Source organism: Squalius cephalus, assembly GCF_949319135.1.
Source record: "Squalius cephalus genome assembly, chromosome: 25".
NCBI classification, from domain to species: domain Eukaryota; kingdom Metazoa; phylum Chordata; class Actinopteri; order Cypriniformes; family Leuciscidae; genus Squalius; species Squalius cephalus.
Genome location: NC_137146.1, coordinates 12,790,159 through 12,803,562, shown reverse-complemented (window position 1 = coordinate 12,803,562; position 13,404 = coordinate 12,790,159). Strand labels below are relative to the sequence as shown.

The 13,404-nt window shown below is 38.0% G+C and overlaps 1 protein-coding gene across 1 annotated transcript in view; it reads left to right on the top strand.

Annotated features, from left to right (window-relative positions):
- Positions 1-11,420, top strand: part of slco5a1 (solute carrier organic anion transporter family member 5A1) — a 47,280-nt gene extending 35,860 nt beyond the window's left edge. The window contains exons 6-10 of the mRNA XM_079862559.1: positions 3,376-3,574; positions 5,137-5,296; positions 6,240-6,481; positions 6,964-7,028; positions 8,030-11,420. Of these exons, the coding sequence (XP_079718685.1) occupies positions 3,376-3,574; positions 5,137-5,296; positions 6,240-6,481; positions 6,964-7,028; positions 8,030-8,475 (1,112 nt within the window). The 3' untranslated portion in view covers positions 8,476-11,420. The remainder of the gene's footprint in view (positions 1-3,375; positions 3,575-5,136; positions 5,297-6,239; positions 6,482-6,963; positions 7,029-8,029) is intronic.
- Positions 11,421-13,404: the final 1,984 nt, after the last annotated feature.

Here is a 13,404-nt window from a genome sequence, read left to right as displayed (position 1 = left end):
GCATAATACAGCGTTTTTAGTCGATTTTGCGGATAAGTGTGAACGGGAATCTTTTTGACAACTTTGTCGTCTGTACGGAAAACTTTTCTGTTTTTAGTACATCGTTGATGTGTAAACATACCCTTAGTCAGTGAAAACTGGTAAATTGATAATCACTTTTATTTTGCTCAAAATTATAATTGCAGTGATTTTTATTTGAGAATATATCAAGAGTTTTTGCACTTTAACTTATAAACACAAATTAAGAAAATGTCAACTCTTTCGCATGGTTTATTTTACCTCATCTAGTGTACTGATTTATTATAGGCTGTTTATCATATAAGTTAACACACTCTCTACATCATGAAAGCTGGTAAAACAAGAAACTTCTCTCACAATCTGAATTGGTGAAATTCCCAATAGTAATTCCAATAATTCCAAATTACAATAATGGTTTTCTATTAAAACAACAGCAAAAAAAACTTGATATTGCCACACAGAGGTTATGTAAGTGCATTTATTCAGCAACCACAATCGCAAACAATATAGTCAAGATCCATTTTTGGATTTATTACAGTTCATCACTGATTAGAACATGAACTCTGTCATGAAATATTCTTTAATGTCCCTGATAGGGAAATTTGTAATGGACATAGCCAGCATTTCGCCAAAACCTGATACATTAAAAAATGACACAAAATATTCATACACATAAAAATAAATAGACTTACACTAATTCATGTTCAACAGTCTAATTGATACCGGTACAAAAGAGTTTTTGAACCTATTCCGTTTATAACGGAGAGTTCTGTACCTTCTTCCAGACGGTAAGAGTTCATAAAAGCGGTAGAGTACATGAGATGGGTCGCTTAAAATCCTTTTTGCCTTATTTAATATGCATTGCTCATACAGAGTCTGAATACTAGGATAGTCTTTCAGTCCAATCATTTTCATCGAAGTTCGAACAATATATAGTATCTTTGATTGTCATGTAAAACTCTGTATAAACATTGATTAAACAATTTAATGATCAATTGAAAAGTAATTTATTATGTAGCCACATTACCAGCTGTTTAGAAAATGGATGGATGTAGGATTCAGCTGCAAACGCCATCTTCTGGTCACATGTAGGAATTCATTCGGCATGTGACTCTTATAGTGCATTATGGTATTTTCTAGCCGTTGAGCACATATTGTTTGTACACTCGTTATTGCGGTGCACCGTGGGATTGAATGAGTGCACTCGATCCACTATGGTTTCGGACACCACTACAAATGGCTGTCCCCTCAAATAGTGCCCTATTTAAGAGTATGGGGGTGATATCAGACAGCCTGTGCCTTCAAGTCCACATGACCTCAGACGGCACTAATGACAGCGATGTGTGTGAGAGAGAGTGTGTGTGTGTGCGTGCAAGAGGGATCTGTCAGTAGGCTGTGGTCATTAACACCCTGCTTTGCTCCAGCTTGTGGCCTACAGGAATTGTTGTGCATGTCCCACGCTCCCCTCCTCCTCAACATACACACGCAGCTCTATGCCAGCTGTGCACGCAGTCTCCCAGGACATCCTCTCAAACTTTCCCTGCTCGAGGGTTTGTGTGAATAGTGCTTGTTTCTTCTTCTCTCATGATAGGGAGGTGTTCCTGACGCACTCCTGGCTAAATATAGCCCAAAGGAACGTTGTATTGGCTTCACACAGCCGTGGTTGTCTCGTGAATGGGTGTTTTTACCACCTTGTCAGGTTGGAAGGGTATGTGTGTTTATCCATGTGTGGGTGTGCGAACATGTTGGAGTGTAATGAAGTTAGGACTAATCAGCTTGAAGCTGAGTGGCATGGGTTTTCATGCTTGTTTATGCTGGTTAGCCGGTGTACTTCCTGATGAAGTTGGCTGATCAAGTAAAGCCCCGTTGGTTTAGCTTTGAGGTCAAAGTTTATCTGGTTAGCACCATCCAGTTAGCGCCTGATGTCGCATCTACACCATCTGGGAAATGTATTCATTGAAAAAAGTAGCTGTGCATTCTGACCGTTTTTATATAAATACCATTATATACCATTTTACCAGTGCAGTGTTTTATCTGTTATCACTATGCTAAGATAGTAGGTTAAAGTCACCGTGAAATAAAATTTGACAATTCTTTTTTTTTTTACGCAATCTTTAATTAAGCTAACTTCCCCTCCTCATGCAGTGACATCTATTTTATTTTGTGATGTTTACTGGAGCGAAGGCTGGTCAACCTGTCACTCACATGAGATCGACCAGTAGCAAACCACAATGATCCAACGATCCAATCAATGCAGGATGGACAAAATCAAGTCCCGTCCTATATTTTGTTGTTGTTTGAGAACCTCAACTTCCGTTTAACGCCGACTTTAAACCGTAAGCTAAGGAATACATAAATAGCTAATATTTAATTGTGTTATACTTTTCAGGTAGCGCTATACTAAGCTTAAGCTAAGCTGTTAACTTACTAACTGAAATCAACATATTTTAATTTGACCATTTTTAGCTTCTGTAATATATGTAATACAAAAAGATGTTAATTTTCATTCTTTCAGCTTGAACATGATCAAATACACTTCCTTTTGCCATTACATAAGTGCTTTTATGAGGAGCTCGCTCTTGACCGTGCTGAAAGCAGGCATGTGCTTGCCTTGCCCACCCAATGGATTTACACAGTGACCTCAGACTGCCAGCAGTCAGCTTTGACTTTCAAATCCCAAGCTGTGATGCCAGCACGTGTGCCACGATGATGGAAGCTGCTCTGCCTCACTGTTATTCTGCCAGCCTGTGATGTCTATCTTTGGTTCTTAGTCACTCAGTCTTTTTCCGCTTCAGTCTTCAGTCTAAAATGTACAGCCACATGATAGTAGTTTTGTGAACATTTTTGTTCTTTTTCATGATGGTCCTGTGAACCCTGCTCAGGATGTTCACATTCCTTCAGGTCTTTGTGTCAACTTCCACCAATAGAAATGTTGACATTCCTACAAATGTTGATTTTTTTTTTTTTTTTTTTTTGTCTTCTCCATTTATAATAATAGACTGTTTATTCCACCCAAAATATGATATATACACACTACTGTTCAAAAGTTTGGCATCATAAGTGACAGAAAAGACTTTAATAATGTTAGAAAATATATATATATATATATATATATATATATATATATATATATATATATATATATATATATATATATATATATATATATAAAATGTCATGGTTTACACAAAACTGTGCCTTTGTATATATATGTATATATATGTATGTACTGTGCCTTTAAGACTTCTGTTCTAATATACATGGACATATTGATGTGTTCATTCAAGTGTGATATTTATTGTGATATGTGGCTTTCTGGACAAGCATTACAACTGATCTCTCTTCATTTTCTTTCAGGGGTCATTATTGTGCCCAGTGCAGGCGTGGGCATTGTACTGGGTGGCTACATCATAAAGAAACTTAAGCTTGGAGCTCGCGAGTCGGCCAAGCTGGCCATGATCTGCAGTGGGGTTTCTCTTCTGTGCTTCTCCACCCTCTTCATCGTGGGCTGTGAGAGCATAAACCTGGGTGGCATCAATATCCCTTATACCACAGGGTAAGTGAATGCACAGGCATTAAAGCCTTTCAGTGTAAGGTTGAGGTATACTGCATGGATATGGGTATCCAATTTATGTTTTGTGGTTTCAGTTATATTGGGGTTTTACAAACATTAAAATACTATAAACAATGTAAGAGGCATATGCTGAACAGCAGGTGCAAGGGCAGTTTCTTGCATCATTGCACATTTCAATGCCCTTACATATGTCTACACGTATGGTCTGAAAAGACATTTTTTCAGCCAACAAATCCTACACAACTTTTTCCCTCCTTAAAATCTGTCACATTTTATGTTTTATTTATTTGAAGAAACTATAACAAATTTTTAATAATCCATCTGAAAGCGAATTCTTATATGAAAAAATTGTGCCTTGTGTTTGACATTCCTGCTCTAGGAGGTCCATTGTCTATTTCCTTTCGTCCACCTTAGCTCTATTTAGTGACACGAGTTGGTTTCTAGGGCTGAAGTCTGCAGTGGATTTGCACGGCCCTGACTAGCGCGACAGCGTGTTTGAGGAACACATGGCACTAAAGTGTGAGGCTTTTTCCACAGATAGAGCCGCTCTGTGAGACACAGGTGTAGAAATACAAAGCATTTGTGCTCAGTCAATGCTCACATTCCACATCCGTCCAAACACTTTGTTTTTCTTTTCGCTAATCTTCTCAAGGTTAGCCTTTCTCAAAGTGACAGTATTTCCTATGGTTAAAGGAGACACACATGCACATTCAGAAGTGCTTATTTATTATTTATTCATTTATTAAGCACAACTACTTCAGCTCGGGTGACCTTGACGAGAAATCATTTTCCCACATATTTAATTAACTCATGTCTATGTCAATGTCATTTTAAACCCATATGACTTTTTCTTCTATGGAACACAAAATGTAGAAGAACTGGCCATACTTATCCATTTAATATAAAATGAAAGAGGATCTGAGCTGCCAAGCTTTAAAATGACAAACAAAAGCACCGTGTTATCCCTTTAAATCCTGTACGGATGAGAGCTGACTATTATGGTGTCTAGTTTTGTCGCAGAGAGGTCCGTCTCATTTAGTGTTTAAAGACTGGATTCCATTCCGTCCATCCTGCTGGCTGTGTTATGCCATGATTCATCCCCTCATTCTGCTGTAGATCTGTGAGGATAATGTAAAGTCAACCAAAGCTGTTGCTGTGTTTAATGTGGGAAAGAGCTGTTTGAATTTGCCTGACATTCCCACAGCATTAAAATAACTGTTTATACAGTATCTCTATTTATTTAACTGTCTGTCTCTTTCCTTCTCACTCTCTTTTTATATATAGATAGATAGATAGATAGATAGATAGATAGATAGATAGATAGATAGATACACACACACATAGCACACATGCATAGTTTATACATTCTATCATTGGCTTATGCATGAATACAATGCCTAGGGTTGTCACAGAGACAAGTGTGATTTCTCAGAACACAAGGTGTTGTGTTGTACGTTATTCCAAACATTGCCTACAGCAGCTAATATTATGCATTTTATTCCCAAACTAACAGCTCTGTCCGTCCTCTGCTTGTTTTTCTTCAGGCCGACACTGACTCTGACCCATAGAAACCTGACGGGAGGCTGTAATGTGAACTGTGGCTGTCGGATCAACGAGTATGCTCCTGTTTGTGGCTCCGATGGCATCACGTATTTCAACCCCTGTCTGGCGGGATGCAGCACGGTTGGCAATGACAGCACTGGGGTGAGCCAGACTTCATGTCTTTCTGGAGGTGGTCTGTATTTTAAGGACAGCACAAACCTTTTTAGGTCAAGATTTAAAACCACAAACATTGATAATAAATCTTAATCATCTATTCTAGTTCAGTCTGTACAGATGTTCTGTAGTCTTCCATTGCAGCTATTTCTATAAACATGTAAATATCTTATCTCATTATCCTTGCCTCTTGATCTAGATCATTGATACAGCGTCTCTTTTATGGACCCTTTTCACATTTCCGGGTTTCTCAGAAGCGAAAAGTCATCATAGTTGGCTAAACTTCTATAGTGGTGAATGAGAGACTACATTAAATATTTTTTTTGTGTGTTCCCGTTTGCTCAAATAGCAAAAAAAAACCCTCCATAATAGTGTTTTCACAACTTTCAAAAAGAGGGGAAAAATAGAGAGATTGATAACGGCAGTCAGAAGAGAGAAAGACGTCAATTTGTCCATCACTCCGACAGCCGCTGTATTAGAAACACCCTCAACTAGTTTTTTTTTATTTGATGCTAAGGTAATATAATACAAAATATAGTGTTGTAATGTACATAAAAAATATTTAAGTATAAAAAACATTGTATTAAAAAAAACAGATTTGAAAGCTAAGTTGGCGTTAGCATGTGCAATTTTAATGCATAAAAAACCTTTTAAATTGTGGATTCAGTGTTTGAATTTTGACATTTCTGACTGAAAATGTTGTCCTATCTATACCCATAACCCTAAAATCAGAGGGAAATGATTGGTGAATAACTCTGATGTAGAAGCATCTTATCCTGGTTGTAAGTCCAAACTTGACAAACTGTAAACTTGTCCCTCAAATCTGATTAGTTGATTGGAATGTTGTTCCAGGATCAACAAAGATGATGATGATGTACTTGGTTAAAACTCATTCACCAATGTGTCATGTGTATTTTTTTTTTTAATGTAGATCAGAAACTACACGGACTGTGCATGCGTGCAGAGCAGACAGGTCATCACCCCTCCCACCAGCGGCCAGGGCAACCAGCTGCAGCTGGTCATAGTGAAGACCTACCTGAACGAGAACGGCTTCGCTGTGTCAGGGAAGTGTGATCGCACCTGCAACACGCTCATCCCCTTCCTCATCTTCCTCTTCATCGTTACGCTCATCACAGCTTGTGCACAGCCCTCCGCCATTATCGTCACTCTCAGGTAGGAAACAGTAACTAATGTATATAGTTACTAAAGAAATAGAAATCATTTGGGCACTTTTTGATATGTTTAAATGTATATTATTCAACTGTCTGAGACCAAGTCTCTTATGCTCACAAAGGCTTTTATTTGATCAAAAATAATGGTTTCTACTTTAATTTTAAAATTGTAATTTATTTCAGGGATGTCAAATCCTTTAGCATAATTACTTCAGTCACATGATCCTTCAGAATTAATTCTAATATTCTGATTTGCTGCTCAAGTAATATTTCTTATCAATATTGAAAATGGTTGTCCTGCTTAATACTTTAGTGGAAACTGATGCATTTTATTTAAAGGTAATATCAACTACATGTACTTACTATAGATTTAGGAATGTAATTATGCATAGTTAATACTATAGTAATCTATACATAAGGAATTTGAATATAACACTATGCAATTAATAGTACATGACAGAATCCAATCTTTTCTTGTTGCAGGTCAGTAGAAGAGCAAGAAAGACCGTTTGCTTTAGGAATGCAGTTTGTGCTGCTAAGAACTCTGGGTAAGTCAAAATGATTTATTTTTTCAAGGAATGCAAAGATTTCAATGTTAAAGGAGAACTCCGGTCAATTTTAACATTGAGCTCATTTTTTTGTACATTTGGAGTGCTGTCAATACAGAGAACAACGACAAAAATCGGTGTTGCCTACACCGAGTTATTCTATTTTTAAAATTTGCACCCTGTTGACTTCAATGGGGCAAGTACTAAACCTGCTTTTAGCCTCTTAACATCCTTGATGTGTCATTACAAGTGCACAGAAAATGTGAGTGATTCCTTCTGAGTGAACACGAGTGAGTCTGACTGCAGTAGATGTGAAAGAAATGTATAAAAATTATGTTATTTAAGCCAGCGCAAATACCTTTGTTTACATCCTGTTTTTCGGTTGAAGTCCAAAGTAGTCGATTGCCGAGTTCACGCGCGTGATCATAGGTATTAAACCTATGCGTGTGAACTCTGCAATCGACTACTTTGGACTTCAACCGAAAAACAGGATGTAAACAAAGGTATTTGCGCTGGCTTAAATAACATAATTTTTATACATTTCTTTCACATCTACTGCAGTCAGACTCACTCACATTTTCTGTGCACTTGTAATGACACATCAAGGATGTTAAGAGGCTAAAAGCAGGTTTAGTACTTGCCCCATTGAAGTCAACAGGGTGCAAATTTTTTAAATAGAATAACTCGGTGTAGGCAACACCGATTTTTGTCGTTGTTCTCTGTATTGACAGCACTCCAAATGTACAAAAAAATGAGCTCAATGTTAAAATTGACCGGAGTTCTCCTTTAACTTTGTCATGAAATCCATCAGCCTTGTTTATCCCTGCAGCAGAGCTGTTCATATAGCACCTCCTAGTCTAAACTTTCTTAAATTACAGCTCAGTACTAAGCATTATACATCTCAATTAGTTAAGATGAAGGGAAAAAAACAGCATAAAATTGAAAGCTTAAGTGAATCCACAAGGAGAAACCTATTTAATTGACTTCTTCCATGTCTGCAGCCTACATTCCCACGCCCATCTACTTTGGGGCGGTGATCGACACCACCTGTATGCTCTGGCAGCAGGACTGCGGCGTTCACGGCTCTTGCTGGGAGTACGACGTCACTTCCTTCCGCTTCGTCTACTTCGGCCTGGCTGCCAGCCTCAAGTTTGTGGGCTTCGTGTTCATCTTCCTCACCTGGTACTCCATTAAATACAAGGAGGATCGGCTGAAGCGCTGGCAGCAGCATCTGCCTCCTCTGGGCACCGTCAGTGAGCTCATCTGTCACGCGGGCGGCCACAAGAGCCACGCTCGCACCCGCTCCTGCCCTGTTTTCACACCCCGTCCCGAACCCCCTGAGCAGCCCGCTCTTAACCGCGGACACTGCAGCCAGAGCTGTCCCGGAAACAGCCTCAAAGCAATAACCCCACCCGCCCGCTCAATGCAGGAAATTAATCACATTTGAGGACGCGTGCCCCGACATCTGCCTCCATGTGCCTTCCTGTCAGGTGTCGTCCTCCTGCAAAAGCCAGGGCCAACGTACGCCCGTTTTTCCTCCCGCGCGGCTTTCAGGGGCTTGCTGCGCTCACCGATCTCAATGTCACAGCAGATACACATCACGTAAAAATCATAGAGTATTTGCTGTAGAAGCGTATGGAAGACATCTCATGGTGCTAAATGGGGAAGAGGGAGGACATTTCTCTGTCTCCAATCTTGGATGACAAGATGATTATATCAAAGACGTACCACAAGCACAAATAGAAATCAGTTCTATGCAACACCGTATAGCATTAAAGCCTGCAGGCAGCGTATTATCATCATTCCCAACAGCAGAACATCGCATATGGTCTTTCGGAACAAATCTTTGACAAGTTCACATCGCAATGGTGTTAACTCCCTTCTGGCTAGTTTGGAGGGGTTGGTTATCATAATAAGGAGCTGTACTGGAACATTTAGCCTCCTCCAGACAGATCACACAGCGCTGTATTGCGAGTTCAGCGCCTCAAATTGCCCTGTCAGCAGTGAGGTCTGCTGGATAACAGGCTGAGCACTGAGTGGACTGCTAAAATGCATTTGGAGAAGGACTGAAACCTCGTCTTCTCATTCTTCATCTTCATAATCATTATCTGTTCAGTGATTGACTCTCAATGGCGACATGTGTTTTGATGCATACTGTGGGATCAGATGTTAGCATGATTTAGCAGACATGTTGTTCAGTGGTCCAATATCAGGTCTCAAAAATGTCAGGCTTTGTTTAGACCAATTTGATGGATTTTTTTGGTGAATCCGTATTTGAATCTTTTGTTTTTTGTAGTGTGAACAGCAAAAAACACATGAGATCTGATGTTTACAAACCCCATCTAAACCACATTCACATCTAGTTTGAAAACTAGTTTGATTTGTTTTCCACAGTCTGAACGGTAAGATCAGACATGGAATGACAAATCGAATGTTTTTGCTCTCTTAGAATAATCGAAATAACTTTTTTCAACTATAAAGTTCAATGGAAATTAGTCTTTAAAATCATTGAACTAAAGGTTCTCTCTTCCCACAACGAAATAAAAAAATGGGCTTTGAAGAACCGTTCGCTGAAAGGTTCTTTTGGGAAACCCAAAATGGTGGTTCTATGGTATCACTGTGGAAACCCCCATTTTGGAACCTTCATTTTTAAGAGCGTGTAGCGAACTATGTGACATTCACTATGAAGTGAATTAGTGAACAAGTCAGTGGTTTAAGCGTAAATGTCATGACAATTTTTTTGATTTTATTTGTCGTCTTTCCACTCTTAAGGCCTGTACACTCCAAGAACAACAACTATAAAGATAATAATAACTCTATTAGCATTCACACCAACGGATGATAATCTGTTGTTGTTGTTTTTACTAAGCGTGAGCTGCAATTATGTATTTAAAAAAAAAAAATATATAAATAAAAAAAAAAAACATTCTGAAAGTGATCTGTGTCATTATCATTGTGGTGTGGAATTAAAATGCTTATCAATTTTACAGTATTAAAGCTATAGTTGTCATCCTTGGTGTGAACGGCCCTTTGCACTCAGTAGGAGAGTTTCGTGTTGACATCATTATGTAGATACACCAAACATTGACTACAAATCAAACGTGTCATTCCTAAAGGTCCGATTTGAAACCAAAACCGAATTTGTGTGAACAAAGCGAGTCAAATTCAGATTCAAATGAGAAAGACTCCGTCGACCGCTCATGCCGCTGCTGCGTTCAAGTACCTAAGCATGTCTGAGCAGTTTTAGCGATAGCGTTCATAAAGCCATAGCAGAATCAAAATGGATTCTCAGCTTTGGTTCGGGAGCTGCCGACTGACATGAGCATGTGCTCCGGCTGAAGCGTGGTGCTCAAGCACTAGCTATATTCTTATGCACCAACTATATACACAATTCAACTTCTGCCTAATAATATGCAAACCTCAGATTTCAGTACTCTGTGATGGGTTTATAACGCTAGTTTGGCAGTTCATTAGAAATATAGCATTTAGATCAATACAGTACAGAAGTCATGAATTATTTAGACATGTGCAATGATTTACATAGGCTAGATATTATTGGGTTCAGTTATGATTTATGAGGGACTAACTACTAGTTAAATAATGCTTAGCATGCAAACAACAAAAACCCAGAACAATTTAGACCATGCTGTATTAATTCCATCCTTTCATAGATCTCCACTTTAAAATGATTTTGTAAGATGTTCTGCATTATGATCACAATCTCAAACACATTACGAGTACATGCTTTTCCGAGACCTCTAGAATGTTTGTCAGTTTTTCATCAATTGTATTTCAGATGCTGACTTCAGTGTTAGAATGTGACATTTAAGACTAAGATGGTTAAATCAAGCCCTGCTATTATTTGAATTTGAAATGGCTTGCTTTTTTATGTTAGTGAAATAGGTGTACAGTGGTGAGAGAAAGTCTGAGCGCTTTAAAATAATCAGGAGCTCTCCATTAGTTTGAGCTACAATGTGAGCTGCTCAAAATCAATAAACATGAAATAAGTACTTCTACAAATAAACCGACTGCAACCTTGTTGTAATGTGTAAGTTGGTCATGTAGTGGCTCCAAGACAGCCTAAAATATCAATGAATGAGATCAAGTATAAAAATAAAAAATACTACATTTTTACGACATTGCAGGACTCCCTTAGTATCCTGTAATTATTTTCTGCTGTGTAATCTCAAATATTGAATGTGTTGGTGTCTCTGCAGGGCTGATTTCAGATCAGTGTAAAGGCCAGCTGTGTTTGTCTATCTCCATACTCAAGGACACAGATGATCTGAACTCCCACATGTGAACTCTTCATCTAGACAGTTACTTTAATTCTGTCTTTCTTCCATATTTTGACATGTATTTATTGAAATAAAAGATTTTAAGAGAAGTGGCAATATCTATCTGTCTGTCTGTCTGTCATGTATAAGGAAGTACACAATGTATAAGGAAATGCGTTTTTCTTGATAAACTAGGCTATGTCTTCCAGTAGACAGTGGCGCCACCTACAGTACAGTTCACCCTACGACCACAGACTTAACACTCCTTTATATTAATGAGAAATATCAAGAGTTAGAAAAAGACCGAGTGTGAAAAGAGTTAAAGGGATAGTTCACCCAAAAATAAAAATTCATTATTTCCTCACCCTCATGTTGTTCTAAACCTGTACAAGTTTCTTTCCTGTTGAACATTAAAAAAAAAAAGATTTTAAAAAAAAATGTTAACCACACAGTTGATGGTAGCCACTGACTTTCATAGTTTTTTTTTTTTCCTTCTATGGAAGTCAATGGCTACCGTCAATTGTTTGATTACCAACATTCTTCAAAATATCTTTTGTGTTCAACAGAAAAAGGTTGTTCAACAACTTGAGGGTAAATGATAACAAAACTTTAATTATTGGGTGAACAATACCTTTAATCTTTCTGCCACATATATACATACACACACACACACACACACATATAATTTGTGCTGTCAATCGATTTAAAAATTTGTACTAATTAATCACACATTTTTCTGTGATTAATCACACCTAACTTGGACTTATAACGCGAAGATTGTGCGTTCGAGTCTCAGTACCGTGTAAGTGGGGGAGTGAATGAACAGATCTCTCTTCCACTTGCATTACCCACAACTGAGGTGCCATTGGAGCAAGACACCCAATCGCTCCCCGTGCACCACAGAAAAAATGACTTCCCACTGCTCCAGGTGTGTGTTCACAGTTTGTGTTCAGTACTCACTGCTGTGTGAGTGTGTGCACTTGGATGGGTAAAATGCACCATACACCATGGGACACCATACTTGGCTACATGTCACGGTCAGTATCAACGATAATACTGTTAACTGATGTCTTTATATGAAATTGATTTTCTCTCAATTTCAGCCATTAATTATATCCATTCAGCAAGCATTACAGTATAATTTAAAGCTATCGATTTTAACATTTATTAGGATTCAAATAATATAACAACTTTTAATTTAAGTGAACTTAAAACAGTCTTCACATAAACCCATTATATTAAATGTCACATTCACCTGTGGCTTTCAATCTATATCAGAGCTCAATTTGTTCTATTGGCCCAGTCAGACCAGTTCAGATTTTTACTTGCCCTGTCAAAATGCACAAGAAATTACTGTATTTTCATGCAAATAATTAATTTATGCTCTTATTTATTTGCATGAATAAGAGCGTAGTCATATAATGTAACGCTAGCCCAAGGATGACGGGTAAAAAAAAACGGATGATGCATTGATTGCGTTAAATATTTTTAACGCGATAAACTGAAAAAATGTATCGCATAACGCGTGAATTTTGAGGTGCACTATAACATACAAAGAATCTTTCAAACAATAAACAAGTTATGGCTCAATAGTTAACAAGTGAAATTATATAAAGAAGCCTAACAAAAATTTACAAAAAATTAATAAAAGCATATTACGAAAGAGCATTAAACAATAAACATGGCACAAATTCTAGATGTTTTATTGCCTTAAAGGTACAATATGTAAGATTTTAGTTTGCGCTTGTACAAAGCATAGATATATACGCATAGATTCCTGATCAGGGCATATACGTAAGCTGCTAATGAGGGATCTATGTATACGTATGATACAATATCTCACACGCCGCTGTTGTGACTGACATCATGGTTCAAGATTATTGATTGGCGACTGGCGAGTACAGAAAATCCAAAAAAACGTAAACGTAGATCAACTGAGGCAAGCAGGGGAAAACAGAGAAATAAAACAAGAATCAATAATGGCGTGGCGTTTTCGAGATGGAGAGAGCTTCGCAACAAACTTGGACTTGATCTGTCAACAGAGACTCTGCTCTCGCATGCGTTTTAATAGACAGGCAAGCAAATATATATTATTTATT